Source organism: Rhinolophus hipposideros (assembly GCF_964194185.1).
Source record: "Rhinolophus hipposideros genome assembly, chromosome: 1".
Lineage (NCBI taxonomy): Eukaryota > Metazoa > Chordata > Mammalia > Chiroptera > Rhinolophidae > Rhinolophus > Rhinolophus hipposideros.
Window position 1 is genome coordinate 76,425,112 of NC_138047.1, and position 17,701 is coordinate 76,442,812.

At 43.2% G+C, this 17,701-nt stretch overlaps 1 protein-coding gene across 2 annotated transcripts in view; it reads left to right on the forward strand.

Moving 5' to 3' along the window:
* NFKB1 (nuclear factor kappa B subunit 1) overlaps positions 1 to 17,701 on the forward strand; it is a 115,013-nt gene that overhangs the window by 95,712 nt on the left and 1,600 nt on the right. For both annotated transcript variants that reach the window (XM_081046179.1, XM_081046180.1), the window contains exons 15-23: positions 412 to 553; positions 3,996 to 4,110; positions 9,161 to 9,362; positions 9,976 to 10,145; positions 10,479 to 10,581; positions 12,959 to 13,083; positions 14,386 to 14,452; positions 14,766 to 14,938; positions 15,960 to 16,140. In XM_081046179.1, coding sequence (XP_080902305.1) covers positions 412 to 553; positions 3,996 to 4,110; positions 9,161 to 9,362; positions 9,976 to 10,145; positions 10,479 to 10,581; positions 12,959 to 13,083; positions 14,386 to 14,452; positions 14,766 to 14,938; positions 15,960 to 16,140 — 1,278 coding nt within the window. The remainder of the gene's footprint in view (positions 1 to 411; positions 554 to 3,995; positions 4,111 to 9,160; positions 9,363 to 9,975; positions 10,146 to 10,478; positions 10,582 to 12,958; positions 13,084 to 14,385; positions 14,453 to 14,765; positions 14,939 to 15,959; positions 16,141 to 17,701) is intronic.

Here is a 17,701-nt window from a genome sequence, read left to right on the forward strand (position 1 = left end):
CACTATGCTGTACACCTGAAATTAATATAAAACAATACTGAATGTCAAAAAAAAGACTCCAATGAAGAATTATTCCACCAAGAGATTGATTACTGATTATCTATGGCAAAATCCAGTTAACATTATTTGGAGATTGATTGTTCCCCTTAAAATAAGACATTTCTGAACTTCTTACCCCTAACAAACTGTAGACAGATTTTTCAGATCAGCCTCTATGTTTATCAGTGAGCCAATGTCCAGTTGTGCTTTTTCTAATGAACGCAATCCAGAAGCATTGAAAGGAACACTTTCCAGTAAAACAATGTGTGTCAAGGTATCGGAACACTGGTGCTGATGGTTTTGGCCTCAGGATGCCATACTTGTAGAGCGAGTGTAGGAAACTCACCTGTGATCATGGTCATTGCCTTGCAGATAACCTCTTTCTAGAAAAGGCTATGCAGCTTGCCAAGCGGCATGCCAATGCTCTGTTCGACTACGCCGTCACAGGAGATGTGAAGATGCTGCTGGCTGTCCAGCGCCATCTCACTGCGGTGCAAGATGAGAATGGGGACAGGTAAGAAAGAACTTCTGACAACAAGGGTTGTTTTAAGGTAGGAAAGAGAGATAATCATTGTATGCATACCGAAAAGAAGAATTGATCAAAATTGTTGGGTCCTGTAACTGGAACACTCTCTCAAGGAAAATAATGTGTCCATAAGGTTGAGTGGGATAATTTGCTTCTTGGGTCCTGTGGCTCTCACTTGTTGGATTCAAGAACAGCTGGAATACTCATCTAAGAGTACAACATTCTGGGCAAGAAAACTAAGATGTGTGTGGGGAATAATAATTTTTGATAAGCCTTGCTTTACTTACAGGAATAAAATTTAGAATATTATTTAATAAACAAATATTTGTTTATTGGAATAGTAATATTTTCTTTATGTAACAATATAATATATACATAATATAATAATGTAATAATAAAATTTGGTCCTACCAAATCCCTAAAGCAGTTGTTATCCCAACTGTACATTTGTAATGATAGTATACTCAAGAAAAAGCCCATTAACTGAACATGTCTGATTTTGGAAGCTAAGAAGGGTTGGGCCTGGTTAGTACTTGGATAGGAGACTCCCAGGGAATCCTGGGTGCTCTAGACTTAAAAAAAAAAGAAAAAAAGAAAAAAAAAAAGCACAACAACAAAATGATTAAGAGGCAATTGTCATTCTTTTCCAGTTACTGGTTCCTTCTCTACTGCCTCTGTTAATGGTCACCAGTCTGTGAGTGGATCAGACTCATGACCTCTCAAAGCCATATTGTGTGGGAGTCTTACAATCCCAACACGATGCCTCCCATTCCTGCTGTGACTGAGCTTATAGTTGCAAAGCCACCTGGCTTCTTTCTAAAACAGTTCTCTTAGTCCTTTCATTGGGATTTCTAAACTGATCTCAAAAGCCTATAAAAATAACAAGAGACAGCAGCCCTCAGATTCAAGTCAAGGGCCTTATCTAAAGCCTTCCTAAAATAGTGTTGACAATGAGAAATCCTTTTCTGTGAAAGAGCTCTTGAGTGCTGTGTTTTAAACGTCTGTTTAAAAACTGAACCAAATGTTTTAGGAAAGTGCCAACCTCAGGGTTTCAAACAGAGACCTCTGTTCTCATTCCTTGCATCGTAACCAAGGATGTGGTATAACCACTGGCGTTGTTATACAGTATGAGAGGATCTGGTACAGGCTTCTTTGTGTAATGTCATGAACAGCAGAATGTTTTTTAACAGAGTTAAATTATCCAGTTAGCATTCAGTAGCATGTAACCACAAGGGAAAGCAGTTAACCAAGGCAGGACAGCAGCATTTCAAATGACATTTTGAAGGACCTGCTGAATTGACGAATCTAGGCAAGACGAGCACATACAAGTTAGAAAAGGACTGTCAGTGTTTGAAAGAATTGTGAGAAGGGATACAAGACTCATGCATTCAAGTGGGTGCATTGAGTGGGTGGGGGGGGCATAGATATGTGTAAGGACCCTGGACATATATGGAGGGGCTAAAGAGGTGGCCTTCCCTGCCCAAGCAGGAAATCAATACTTAGAGTCCCCTCCAAGGCCCCAGACATACTCGCAAAAGCAGGCTCAGGGCTTACCAGCTAGAGACCAGAGAGCTAAGACTTGGGGAGACCAGAGGAGTCCTTGTAAGAATGTAAATAAGGGATACGTTTTGCCTTCACAGCTCAGGCCTCTTGTTTTCATTGAGTTTGTCATATTCGGCTAATAATCTGAATCCTGTGTCTATTAGTCATCACAGAAAATACAATAGAGAAAAAATATAATAAAAACTTCTGGTATTGGGGAAATTCCCATGAGGGTGTGAGGATTTATGGGGGAGGGGTGATGTACTTCTCTATGAAATGCTGAGCTGCACATGGAAATTTTTAGGCAGCTTTTGAAGTGTGGCCTTTTTCTTGGTATAGTGCATCATGTCTGCGTCAGACTTAGGCCTTTTTCAGAAATTTTCTTCCAGCCTCACATTTCAAAAGACAATTGTGAAACTCTGAAATCATGCATTGAAAAACATCTCTTAAGGAACAGTCACAATTTAGTTTTTTAGGCCCTCCTGTGCCAGTGTCAATCTCAAGTAAGATACACTTGCTATTGTTAAGAAAGAGACCTGGATAAAAATGACAGCTAATATCTTTAAATTAGAGAAAATCCAGCCTGTGCCTCAAATCCCAGATGTACTGCCACCACGTGATACTCTGAGTCTGCCCATACTCCAGCATATTTGTCCTCTTAGGTGTTTCATCTAAGCTCTGCAGAGCAGAACACATGTACCCCTGAAGCAGGATAGCATAAGGGATTAAGGGATGGCTTTGGAGCAATACAGACCTGGGCTTAAATCCCAGCTGTGTGACCCAGGTTGAGTTCAGTTTCGTCATCTGAAAAATGAGGATATTACCTACCTCATAGGTTTGTTGTTACAATAAATGAGATAATATATGAAAAGTGCTTAGCATAGTCTGGTAAATAGAAGCTCAAACAAACAGTAGCCACTTTTATTGTTGTTATTGTTGAGTCCTTTCAAAATAATTTAAATAGTATAAGTATTTTTAACAATTAAAAAGAAAAATGTTGTTCCTTGAAGTGATGCTTGGCACCTGCCAATAGTTTTGACCTCATTAGTGTAAGCCCCTAGGTTCCTTCTTAGAATCCTTATGTGAGGGCTCTAAGGCTGATCCAGAGAGAACCAGCCTCCAGAGAGGGAAAAAGATGAATAGGAACCTGCAGTTCCATAGTCAAGCACTATGCTTGAGGGGAGACAGTTGCTCTGCCTAGGAAGTTGGGAAAGTCTTCTCTGAGGATGTAAGGTTTAGAGTATGAAGGATGGAGAGGCATTGTCCAGAGGCAGAGAACAGGAGCAAAACCATTCCAGGCAAAGGGAATATTCACGGGGGAGAAACACAATCACATTGTTCCTTCAGAAGTTTGCTTCTAGAATCTTCTCCCAGTAGTTAAACACCTGACTCCATTTTCCCCTCTTGGGATCTCGGAGATCTTAAAAAGCCACAGGAGTGTATTTGCAGGAGGGCGGCAGGGCTAGGTGAGGGAACTACATTTTTCTGAATAGATTCTAATTCAGGCATTTGACATACATCATCTATATGTCAGGGAAAGTCAGGGAAAAGTTAGAGGAGAAAATGCCCTGAAAGCATAGTATAGAGGCAGAGTTGGGATTTGAACTCAGCTCCCGCTGCCTCCAAGCCCAGGTGCCTTCCACCTCAAGGGCTCAAACCTGGATGCCCCCAGAGACCAGGCATGTACCATAAATGAGTGGGGCAGCCTTGGGCAGGCAGAAGAGCATCCCCACCTCAGATTCCGATTTGATACATTCAAAACACATGGGGCCAAGGAAAACTAGGTGTGAGAGTCAGATGCAGTCTGCAAGTCTAACCATTATCTTGAGAGTCTTTTTTTCTAAATTAACACTTTAGTTGATTATTGCCATTATGTTTTTTGTTCCAGTGTCTTACACTTAGCAATCATCCACCTTCATGCTCAACTTGTAAAGGATCTGCTAGAAGTCACGTCTGGTTTGGTTTCTGATGACATTATCAACATGAGAAATGATCTCTACCAGGTAAGCAGAAATATATCAAGGAGACAAGTGAAGAAAAATCTATAGCTTGTGCATGTGTGTGTGTATTTCTAATAACGTTAACAGTGGCACCAAAAAAAAAAAAGTACAACAAAAACATCTTTTCAGGTAATATCCAAAAAGCCCATTACTTGGGAATGTCCTCTTATGAATGAGGATGCTTTGATCTGTGGGTATAACATTATAGCAATCAACACACAGTGAAATACAGCATCCTGCTGGGGGAAGGCAAACTTTAGAAATCCACCAAAGAGTCAATCCATTTAGAGGAGAACCTAGCATAAATGCATCACATCTGTCAAGAAAAATAAAATAGGAAAATATTAAGTTTGAGAAGCAATAATTTACAAGAATTTTGAAAGCTGCTAAAACACATTTTGACAACATGTCAGTTAAATGTATGTCAAAAAAATGTGCTGAAATCAGAATACAAAAAGATAAAAAGGCTGTTGAGGAAAAAGTGTCTTTCAAAACACAAAGATAGTTCAAAGCGAGGAAAACAGGAGACACCAGAGTTTTGTCTAAATCAGATTTAAATAGAAATTAGGTGGGCTAAGAAGCAACTTGAACTCCATTACAGAGGTCTTCAGATTTACAGAGAGAAGTTAGCTGGAGACTCAGTGAGGCTGCCTGATGGGCACATGCAGATGTCAGGTGAAGAAAGGAAATTAAAATTCTATGGGCAGAACCAAAGCCTGGATGTTGGGTGTTGGGAGCCCAGAAGACCTGGGCCAGCCTCTCTGGCTAAGGGACCTAAGGGACAGCACTAACATGAGGTGAGGAGGGTCCTCTCTCCAGTGCTGCTCCTGCCTCCCTCCCCTGGGTGCCTTTCCCCTCCTGCTAACTTTCCTGACCCCACCAGTCTTCCTTCTGTACCAGTCTCCTGGTCTCTCCCCTTTCTCAGCTTTCCTGTTTTCTCCTTCTCTTCACTCGACCCAAAGTGACTTTCCAGTCCTTGGCCTGGATGGTATGCTTAGATGCCCAATTGAAGCATCTCTCTCACTCTAAAAATATAGCAACACTCTTGTATAATTACTTACACAATAAAGGTGCCTGTTCCAGTTCTCAATTTTTAAAGCAGTTGATACGAATCATTTTTCTTTCCTCAAAGCAAAAGTACTAAAAGGTTTACATGTAGCTCTCAATAGGTTTTTATTTGTGAATAGGTGTTTCCTGAGGGGGGAAATCATTTCACATTGGATGTAAAGTTTCTTCTCTGGCTGTCGTGCTTACTATCAACGGAAAAATGAAGTTAGGGATTCCTCACTGGCTTGTAATATAAAATAACTAGGATGAGGTCTAATTTTAGATATACCACATTTAAAGGATATCTTCTTCAAATAGCTTTCATGCCATTTTGAGGGTTGTTGGTATTTGGAAAGTCATTTAGCCCATTAAGCTTGATTTTCTCAGGCTTCTGGACTGACTGATCCTTTTCACCATCATAAGTGTACAAATCAAACCAGGAACAGGATGTTGTCACTTTTCAGTCCTCCTTTCAGAAACTGTTTAACTTCACTGCCTGTAGGTCAGATTCAAGAAATTACTTGTATTCCTGTTTTTAAATAGGAACTGCAAAGGATGCTGTATGACAAGATTAGTAGTTGTGATTTATTATGAGCAAAACTCCTTACTGTATCATTTTGGTTACATACATTGAGACTGTCCAGTGGGCTAGCAATGCTGAAACCAACACCTTTAACACTTCTGCGCCTTCTGATTTGGGGACTCTTGGAAGAATGCAACACTTTTTCCCTCCCTTACCATTATCATCAGTGGGTAAGGATTCTGGATCTTCTGGTATGCCTTCTAGGTCACAAACACACACCCAATGGCAACTTCTACTTGAGAACTAAAAACGGCTAAGCCTTGGACTTTTTGTCTGCTATAAAGGTTCTCTGTTAACTCTTCTTGATGGAAAATTATACAGTTCTCTGAGTTATTTGGATGGTGTGGCAATTGTCTTAAACATTCTCCCAAAATACCCTTCTCTAATCTTAGTACAGTTCTGTAGCCATCTGTCATGATCAAATCTTTCTCCCCATCCACCCTTTAGAAACACATTCAAAATAATCCAAGTCCATAAAGGTTGAAGGTTTCGAAATCTGTACCCTTTAAACCCTATTTTCCTCTCCTGTTCCCTTCCCTTCCAAGGTAGACAACCACTTCAGTGCTTTTGATATGGGTTGTTTCATTTGCATGTGTTCCTATAAAACATTAGTGGGGTTTTTTATTCATGTATTTTTTTTCTTTTATGTTTTTTATTTATTATAATATATATTCAGTTTTTAAAATGGCACATAAGGGTTGCATTCCTTGACAAATCTAAGTTGCCCGCCTTGGCAGCACTCAAGTTTCCCAGCCCCACTCCCACATATAACTATTGTAAGTATTTTCCCAGGTATTGACTATATAAACATATAAACCTTAAATAGATAGATATTTTAGTATACTCTCACACACTATCCACATTATATTACACATACTGGTCCTGTTCTGCATTAACCTTTCCCTTTCATTTTTAATTTGATGTAATTATAGATTCATAAGTGGTTGCAAAAAATGTACTAGGAGGTCCCATGTACCCTTCACCCAGTTTCCTCCAATGATAATTAACCTCTTTCGTAATTATAGTTCAGTATCAAAACCAAGAAATTGACATTGATAAAATCCACAGATCTTACTGGAATTTCACTAGTTTTACATGCATTCATTTGTGTGTGTCTGTATAGTTCTTCGTGCATGTATTATTAAAATGCATAAGTGGCTTTGTGCTACATGTCACTATATTTCTACCTTCTCTGTTTATGGGATTTACCATGCACCTGTGTTTTAGCTAGTCCATTGTTTCTGTTCCTGAAGAGAATCAATAGTGTACATCTTCCACCTGCAATGTACCTATCTCCTCAGCAGTGGACACTTAGCCAACTTCTTGCTTTCCATCTCCTTAGACAATACTGCAATGAATATCCTCACCTATGCCCCCTTGTGGATTTGTGTCACTCAGACATATATGCAGTTGCTGGGCATTGCCTGCTTGGCTCTGCAGAATGTGTGTATACGTCCACATGCTGACAGGCATGGCATAAGGGTTCCTGGATCCCCACATTGTGTAATTGTGTAAGATACAATCCTGGGGTTTAAGATCTAAAGCCTTGAAATATCATAGAAAAACTTTAATGGGACCATGGGAGATGCTTTAAAACAACAAAAACCCTGTCTTACTCACGGTAGAGAATTTGTATGATATGAATGGTGTAAGGTCTTACAATTTCAGATCTTTTCTCATTCTCTTTCCTTTTCCCATCTCCCCAAATAGCATTTCTGATTAATAAAAACAGCTTTTATTTACTTACTTAATAGTTTATTTTTCAAGAGGAAGGTTCTCGGTTACAATATCTCAAGTTTTTAGGACATCATTCCATTTCAAGCTGGGGTATAGTCCTAAAAGACAGAAAGAAATAAGGAAGAGAGGTTAAATCAGGCAAAAAAAAATCCTGTCTTGTTTCCGCTCTGTTCAGTAATACCTGTGATTGAGACGCAGACGACTAAGCATCTTTCATCCAGTTCTCGTGTGCTCCGGTCCCTCTGCACCAGCCAGGATGAGGCCGTTGCTTTTGAGGCTATTGCTGCTACAGGAATGGCTGACTGAGAGGGACAGTTTAGGCACATTGTCACTACACAGGCTGGATTTCACGGGCTCCTGTGAAATAGACTGATCTGCATAAAAATATATTGCTGTTCTCTGTCAGTGACCTCAGTTCTTTGAAAGATGCTTTCATGATTGTTTTTCTTACTCATTTTGAAAAGAGGCAGTTTTCAAAACATCTCATTTGCATTCGCTGAGGTCCTACTGCGTGGGCAGGGGAAGCAGATGGACTATTATTTACTTACCTATTAGGTGTCAGCATGTCAGTTTGTTTGTTCATCTGAGCCCTCTCAGTGAGACGGTTCTGTTGTCCTATATGACATTTAGAATGCTTTATAGTGGGGGTGGGAAGGTTCTATTAATTGGTCTCAGTGAAGCCAGTCCATGGAACAGTGTTTTTTAATTTAACAAATTTATTTTCCATGTCAACATATGACAGCACCTTTGTTAATTGGTTTCTATTGAGTGGTTCATTTAAACTTCTTCAGTAAAACTGTAGCCTTGATTTAACATATGGAATTGTCAGCTGAAGATCGAATCCTACCAGAAATTCAAGAAAACTAAATTTACTAATAGACGAGTTAACGAGTTCAACAGTGAGTGGTTTGGAATGAGAAACAAGAAAGCTATTAAGAATTGTGTACAGAGGGCCGGCCTGGTGGCTCGGGCAATTGGAGCTCCGTGCTCCTAGCTCCGAGGGCTGCCAGTTCGATTCCCATGTGGGCCAGTGAGCTCTCGACCACAAGGTTGGCAGTTCAATTCCTTGAGTCCCGCAAGGAATGGTGGGCTCTGCCCCCTGCAACTAAGATTGAACACGGGACCTTGAGCTGAGCTGCCACTGAGCTCCCGAATGGCTCAGTTGGTTGGAGTGCACCCTCTCAACCACAAGGTTACCAGTTCAATTCCTCAACTCCCGCAAGGGATGGTGGGCTGCGGCCCCTGCAACTAGCAACAGCAACTGGACCTGGAGCTGAGCTGCGCCCTCCACGGCTGGGACTGAAGGGACGGCAATTTGACTTGGAAAAAAAAAGTCGTGGAAGTGCACACTGTTCCCCAGTGGAGTCCTGTTCTCCTTCCCCAATAAAATCTTTAAAAAAACAAACAAAAAGATTATGTTTTTAAAAAAACAACAACAAAAAAAAGAATTGTGTATAGAAAAAGGATCTTAATAATTAAATGGCTGAATATTAGTCCAGTGTATTTATTGCACAAGCATATGATATGGAACAGGGAGTAATTCATTGGCAAAAGTGAGAAGTTAAGCTGGGAATGGAAAATGGCCCATAGTATGACTCTACCTACTGCAGGAGCAGTTGCCAAGCCTGTGGGTTACAAGTGTTTGCCACTGACCAGTGAGTCTCCTACCCCTTGTCCACTTCCCAGACGCCTTTGCACTTGGCCGTGATCACCAAGCAGGAGGCTGTGGTAGAGGACTTGCTGAGGGCCGGGGCCGACCTGAGCCTCCTGGACCGCACGGGGAACTCTGTCTTGCACCTGGCTGCCAGAGAAGGACATGATAAAATTCTCGGTATTTTACTCAAGCACAAAAGGACAGCACTACTTATCGACCACCCCAACGGGGAAGGTAAGAGAAAAATCAAAGGTCATGGTATAACTTTATCCGCTTTCTAAACAGTGAGGTATTTAGAAAATAGGTATTTGATAAATGGGCGTTTGATAAATGGGTGTCGTTTGATAAACGACATAGAGCAGCCCTGTTGCCTTCTTTGAGCTGTGGAAAGACATGAGGAAATTTATCATTTATCAAATATTTGATAAATGGGTGTCGTTATTATTTGATTTGCACCCAGAGTGCTTTCCTTAGTCAGCTGGAGTTCATCCCCACTTGTGGGACTTTCTGTTGCTCATCTTCAAAGATGGTTTGGGATAGTTAGGAGGAGGAAAAAGCAGGGGTCTCGGCAAACACTGGGCTTAAGGTGTAGAAAGCGTCATTTATTGGAGATTGTTTATTTGCTCTCATGTCTCCTGAGAGCATAGAAAGAGCCGGGTTGATGTGGAGAACCGTTGACTTACAGCACCTGGGAAGACTGTGGGGCGCTAGAGACTCTCTCAGCACTAGACCTGCCAAAACCCACCCGTCCGCATTCCCTCCCTGTGGTCCAGGTTTGTCAGCTTCACTGAGGGCTGCCCGTGAGCAGCCTTCCCGCCCCGTGACTGTCCCTGTGCTTGGGTCGCAGGTCTCAGCGCCATTCACATAGCCGTGACAAGCAACAGCATGCAGTGTCTGTTGCTGCTGGTGGCCGCAGGCGCGGACGTCAATGCCCAGGAGCGGAAGTCAGGGCGCACGGCGTTGCACCTGGCTGTGGAGCGCGACAACATCTCCTTGGCGGGCTGCCTGCTCCTGGAGGTGAAGAATGCACTTACTGGCCTTTGCATTCAGTTCCGGGGGTGGGAGTGGGGGGGAGGTTAGGAAAATCTTTTCAAAGGATGCTGTTGGTCACAGCCTTTCTTCCTACCTTCAGCTCTATCTATATAATATCTACTCAAGGCTTCAGAAAAGCAGCTTCAGGCACTCCCGTCACCCCTTGCCCGGTATCTCTAACTGGGGATTACTTCAGTGGCAGAGCCTGCCCAACATAGCACCTGGGTTAAGTAATATCACCCCAAGGAGCCATGAAGATGGGGGCAAAAAGGCGAGAAAACCTTTGACTAACCCTTTTCTGTGTGGGCCGGATTGTAGGGTGAAGCTCATGTAGACAGTACCACCTATGATGGAACCACACCCCTCCACATAGCAGCCGGCAGAGGGTCCACCAGGCTGGCAGCTCTTCTCAAAGCAGCAGGTAAGGCAGCCTGGTAGCCAGTGGTGGGAAATGTTACCAGGAGCGCTGACGCGAATTTCATAGAGCAGCCCTGTTGCCATCTTTGAGCTGCGGAAAGGCATGAGTAAATAGAAGTCCTACGGCGAATCACATGTCGCCAAGGCACTGTTTGGGCTAGTAATCACAGGGCTTCATCCTGTGAGTCATGTTAATTTTTACTCTCTAATTCACCTGTTTGTTTTGGGTTTGGGTTGTTTAGGTTGACTCCCATAACGAGATCTTAAAGTTGAATTTAATTCCTTATAGAATTCTGAGCAGTACCAGTCTCATCATGTCAGAAGTGCCCAGAAGGAAAAATTTATTGGTATAAGAAATAATGTAAAGATCTCCTTTTGTAAGAAAGGTCTCTTAGAAGTTGAAGTAATAGGAAAAAACAAATGGGGTGTGTATTGAGTACTATCATGTGTGAGGCACTAAAAATTACTAGTGTTTATTGTCTCCGTCCCCGGCACTGGGCTAGGTACTTCACTTGCAGTGTCTCATTTCATCTTAATCCACAATAACCCTTTGATATACGTTCCATTTTATTAATTCCCATCTTATAGCTGAGGAACAGACTAGAGAGACCTGCATCCTAGTATCAGGGTCCCAGTAAGTGGCAGACCTATGAATCGCACCTCGGTCGTCTGAACTTCCAGACTTTTTTTTCTCTACTGTGTTTCTCTCCCCTAGTTTGGGCAAGGATCTGCAGGTTTTATTCCATTTAATCCTCTAGTCCCATGAAGTATAGAAAAATTATTCCTGCTCATCCTTGAATCTCTATTGCTTTGTATATTTAGAACCTCAAAAACTATTTGACAAACTTGGTATCTCAAACCTGCCTTGACATATCTGATTTACTTTAGAGGTTATTAATTTCTTTTAGAAAGTAAATGCTTCATAAATGAAGAAAACGGGTGGATGGGTAGCTCAGTTGGTTAGAGCACGGTGCTCATAACACCAAGGTTGCCAGTTTGATCCCCACATGGGCCACTGTGAGCTGCACCCTCTGTAAATAAAGAAAGAAAACAGAGCAAGTTAAATATCTTCCTAAAAAAAATTAAATCCTAACATTGTATACCACGTTAGCTCATTCATGTATCCTGGTAAATCATATTAATCAGACTTATTTTTAATTAATGAATATTTCTTAGAAGTTTTGGGGCAGACTTTATGTAATCTTTCTAAGTATGATTTCTGAAAAATAAATGCATTAGTATGTTTGCCTTAAACTTGTAGACTAAACCAACTATTGTCAAATAAACAGTGGTAACAGTGAAAAAAGAAAAAACAAATTTAAGTCCAGAAAGATATAGGAACGTTTTCTTTGGGGCACCACATTTTTCTGGCAAGTAAAATTATATCCCAAATAAACAACAGCCTTTTCTTTTCTCCTTTGTCAAGTTGAAGTTTCTCTTAAACAAGAGACTCTGATTGCGGTGTGTATGAGTAATTTGGGAAGTCAGTGGTTATAATTAAGGAATGCCTTCAGACAAAAAACTGTAACCCTTTCAAAAATGCTTTCTCTTGAATGCTCAGTATCCCATGAAAGGAGTAGCAAGTAGTAGTTTCTCCAGTAGATAACCGTGTTTCCCCAAAAATAAGACCTAACCGGAAAATAAGCCCTAGCATGATTTTTCAGGATGACATTCCCAGAACATAAGCCCTAATGTGTCTTTTGGATCAAATCATAATATAAGACCCGGTCTTATTTTCGGGGAAACACAGTAAAGGTAGAAACTTAGATGAAAACCCTGGTCCTGAGTTCCGTCATGAAAAAGGTCACTTAAGGAACAGACATAGCTCGGCTCCTCCAGTCTTCAGCCCTGTAAATTGTTCATCTAAGTTTGTCCACTGTTTTCATGGTCAGGTGATACTACTTCCTCGTACATTGGCCTAGGACTGGGAGAATGAAATAAGAAATAGCACCAAGCTCCTTCTTTGACTCTCCGTAGGCACTCCCTGTTATCAAAGTTGGCACAAATCAAATATCCTCCCAGCAAGCTGAAAACAAGTTTGTCTTCCCAAAAGGGGGTGCTGAACTTACCGCTCTGTCATCAGTCCTCAGATTGAAGATGCATCATTCAATTTAAAACTATCCTATAGAGTTAAAAGCAAGAGTCAGAGTATTCCAAGCCATTTGTTTTGAATGTGTCCTTGGCTGCGTAGGGTATCTTCAGACACTTTTACAGTCAAGGTAAATTAGAATTTAAAGAAGGCCTCTAAATGTTTCAGTACATATGTTTTGCATATTTATAAGTAAACATGTTGTATATATGTATGATACCAGATCCCTGCAGACAGTTGGAGGTTGACAGGATCTGGGTTTACCTAATGCTGTGTAAACTTGACATTGCAGGAGCAGATCCCCTGGTGGAGAATTTTGAGCCTCTGTATGACCTGGATGACACTTGGGAAAAGGCTGGGGAGGACGAAGGAGTCGTGCCTGGAACCACACCTCTAGATATGGCCACCAACTGGCAGGTGAGTGTGGCCCCAGTCTGTTTGATGGCTGCTCCTGGGAGAGCTAAAGGTTCAGGAATAATAAAAACAGACAGTTTTCCTGGGTCTTTATTCCCCAAAGCACATGCCTTTCATTTTTTAAGAAAGTCTGCTTGTCAAGAGCTGTATTTATCTCAAAGAGCCTATCCATGAAAGATCTAGGTCAGCAGAGTTCTGAGTGTAAAAGTGTATGCCTAATCAGATCAGTGTTAAGTTGTAAGAGAGGTTTAGACCAGAGAAAACACAAAATTCACATTAAGAGTTATCCATTCGGAACTCACAGCAGAAATGTCCCCATCTCAATTTTTGAAATTGGGATGATGTTACAGTTTGCTTGAACTTTGGTAAGTGATTTCTGAACATAAAAGGAAACTGGAGATTTCAGTACTATAAACAGAGTAAACAGACTTAAAGTTTTCTTCAAAACTCCACTGACCTGCCATCTGAAGGTAAAAAGCAGTTACCACGCCCTTTGGACCCAGGATGAAGAGCCAGAGGAAGGAGGGTGGGCAGCTCACAGATTTCCAACACAACAGAATCGACTTTCTTGGGGCAAGCACTGCTCCACATACAAATACTGCTCGTTGCTGCCTCGCTGCCTGTAGGCTGAGCTGAGTGACCCTGGCAGAGAGACGACACGGTTCTTTTTACCTTGAGCACCCGGCTTTCCCAGAAGCCTCACCATAGAAGGCTGAAAGATAACTCGCTTCAGTGACCCATGCTCTCCTTCCCGGGGTCAGCCAGCGGCAAGGTTACTGCAGGAAACGCAGAAAGGCCTCCGTAGCTGTGAAATGTATGTGTTTGTTTAAACTTAAGACTTTTCTGGCCCCTCAGTTAGAATATAGATGGTGCTAGAAGGCTAACACCACGCCTTGTGAGCATTTCTGTACCTCAGTTTGAACAAGTTTATAAAACTCATTCTCGGAAGCCTTTTACTAGGGAAGAAGGGCGGCGAGGGGCACAGCTTAGTCGCTCTGAGGAAGTCAGCCCTCATCCAGCTCTCAGGGCGACGTCACTGACCAGGGACTCTGACCAAGACATGCTGATTTGGCAGCCTGGACTGCCTTTGTCCCTCAGAAGGGCGGTGGCCTTGCTCTCGTGAGGGAGGGTTGTGTCCTCCAGCCCCCGTCAGACAGCTGGGCAATGGTACTGACTCCTCTCTCCACTCCTCCGTCTTTGCAGACGGAATGTCCTAAGAAGGACATTCTGAGTTCTTTATTACAAAGAAAGCTTCTTTGTGGTCCCTTTAATGTGTAGTTGTTCCCCATGTTTTTCTCCCAACAGGTATTTGACATATTAAATGGGAAACCATATGAGCCAGAGTTTACATCTGATGACTTAGTGGCACAAGGTGAGTTGTGGTAAAACCAGGTTCTCTTAACTAGTGTTATCTCCACACTGTCTTTTGAAAAGGGTGGGGGAGAGCCGGCATTATCCGGGCTGTTCTGTGAAATGCACAGTGGTTATTTTAGAATCAGAAAGTCCTGGAGAGGTAAAAGGGGACTATCCCATGGTAATCTACTAAAATACCTACTGCTGGTTCTCAGCTGGGCCTCTGCAGACTCTCAGGTACAAGAGTTGAGTGCCGCCAGGAGGCTGAGCAGTGTGGCGGGGATCAGCCTTCCAGAGTGTCTCTGGTCATGGTCCTTCTTCATTTCCTTCAGGAGACATGAAACAGCTGACTGAAGATGCAAAGTTGCAGCTTTACAAGTTGCTAGAATTTCCTGATCCGGACAAAAACTGGGCTACTCTGGCACAGAAATTAGGTCTGGGGATACTCAATAATGCCTTCCGTCTGAGTCCCGCTCCTTCTAAAACTCTCATGGACAACTACGAGGTAACACAGCACCTGGCTAACTACGTTTCTTTGACTTTGCTCTGTTAACATCACGGCTGGGCACAACCTCCTTCCTTCTCCCTTAGCTCTGAGGAAGAAAATCCGTCATTACCCATGTCCTGGGAGGGTGGCCCAGGCCAGGATGGCAACCCACCTTCCTAAGAAGGCTGTTTCCGATACCTTGAGATATTCCCTATTTTCAAATACCTTGAAATTTTCTTCAAAACATGTTACTGAAAGGGTCAGGATGGTCACAGAACTTTGATCTCCCTGAACAAACACCATAGATTCTAGTCAATATTCATCTCTTTCTTTCCCCAAGAACATGCCTTGATCACCTGTCAGGACTTGGAATTAGCGTTCTGCAAGGTGACTCCTAGTGGAGACGTTACCTGGTGATGCTTTAATTTCTAAAACTAAAAGATAGACAAACATGGGGGGTTGGTCGGTTAGCTCAGTTGGTTAGAGCTCGGTGCTAATAAAACCAAGGTTGCCAGTTCGATCCACGCACGGGCCACTCTGAGCTGTGCCCTCCTTAAAAAAAACAAAAAAACTACTGAAAATCGTGGGCTGTAGTTAGTTTCCTTTGAAATTTTTATTGATAGCTCTTGTTTCTCAGTGGTTTTCAGAGCTTCAGCTTAAATGGAGATACTACATAAGCTTTGCTCTAGGGAGTTTCACTGCCTCAGCATCTCTCTCTCTCTCTTTCTGTCTCTCTCCCTCCCTCCCTCCCTCTCTCGTTCCCCCATCCCCCTTCCTCTCTCATACTGTGCTTACTATAAACTGCTCCTCTGTGATTTCCTGAGTGGTCTTTGAGCTGAAACAGGAAACTTGACTCAGAGACAGTGTATTTTCTTAGACGCTCTTCGCTCTGACCTTTCCAGGACCACCTGGCTCTTGCGGTTGCAGGAGGAAGCTTGGCAGAGGGAAGGGGTGTGGTGTAGCGTTTACAGCCTGCCTGGTTGTTCCTTACACAGGTTTTCACACAAGAATCTACTCTTTCTTCATTTCTTTCTTGCAGGTCTCTGGGGGAACAATAAGAGAGCTGGTGGAGGCCCTGAGTCAGATGGGCTACACTGAAGCGATCGAAGTGATCCAGGGGGCCTTCTGTACCTCAGGAAATGCAGCCCCCAGCCCAGTGAAGGCCACCTCTCAGACCTGCTCACTGCCTCTCTCACTTGCCTCCACAAGACAGCAAATAGGTAAAGAAAAAAAGAAAAAGCAGTTGAGATATTTTCCTACTCCCCAGGCCACTGTGTTCAGTCTGTTGGGATATGGCATGCCCCCGACCCCTGCCATTGTCTCCTGAGTGTACTGTCCCATGTGTCTGTCTTCTCCCTGCTGGGGTGGAGGCTCTCAAGTTCAACCTTCAGCTGCTTCTGACACCTTCATTCAGGTAAGGGATTGTCCCTAGGAACAGTCAGAGTGACACACGAGTTACTCAGATTCACAATAAATACTAAAAACAATACGATGTGGTGGTTAGGGTAAATGTTATGTCCCTTATCTTTCAAATTTAAAAGAGAGGATACAGAGAGAGAAAAACACACGGGAACCAGTGCTGGTACCCAGACTGTGGACGGACGCTGTGGTTTTCCCACCACACCCTCAGCGTCCGTCCCTCCAGGGGTGCCCTTCTCCTTCCTTAGCCCCCTCCCCATGTTCATAACACTGACCTTATCTCCCACCATCATTGGCTCCATGTGTCATCCACCTAAAACACGGAACGTGGTGGGCTTTCCACACAGCCCAACAATCCTATGATTCCCTTTAAGTTATTCTCCCACTCTCTAAACAACCATTTCATGCTTTCTCTTTCTAACCCCCGGCATCCCTTCCCCTGCACTGGCGGTTTCTCCGTCCCCCTGGGTCACTTAACAAGCATACTGTGGTTTCCCTCATCTTTCAAAATAAAACAAACAAAAACGAAAAACACTCCCTTTATCCCACTTCCCTTTTACCTACAGCCCAGTTCCTTTGTTCCCCATAGAGCAGAGCTGCTCAGGAGAATCTTTTAGAGTTGTTCTTTCCACCTTCTCTCCTCTCCATGACCCATGCGGTCGGGGCCCATCCCCACCACTCTCCCAGGCTGCTCTCACCTGATGCCCAGGGCCTAGTCAGCACTGCTCACCATCTTTTTCATCCTGCCCACCACTCCCAGCACATACCACAGTTGACTACTCCAAACAGCGTCCCCTCGAGGCTTTGCACAGCACATTCACCTTGCTGCCTCCTCCACACTCCCCAGAGCCTGGTCCTAGGCCCTCCTTCCTTGTCCTTACTGACATGGGCCTGTCAGGGCCCCACCTGAACCGGATTGGCCACATCAGTGAGTCAGAAGCACTATCATCCTCCTGGAGGTTAAGACAAAAGCCCAAGACTGGCCCAGGAGTACTTCCTGGTCCTCCACACCGCACAGCCAGCCATCAAGTTTCTTCCTGTCTGCGACCACCACCCGCATCTAATCCACCTGCATTGCCTCCTTTCCTGCCGCCACTCCTCATTGGTCTCCCTGTTTCCTTTCAGTTCATTCTCCACACAAGAGGTAGTGTGAGTCTTTTTAAAAATTAGTGAGATTCTGGTACTCCTGTTGTATACCCGCTGGTTCATTCATCCATTCAGCAAATCTTTACTGATGGCATCCTGTGTGCTTAGCACTGTTGGAGGCTTTGAAGATGGGGCAGTGAGCAGTAAGGGCAACGTCCCTTCTTTTTCCATGCTCTCTTTTAAACATGGCTTTCACCCACCCTTGTTTTAGGTATA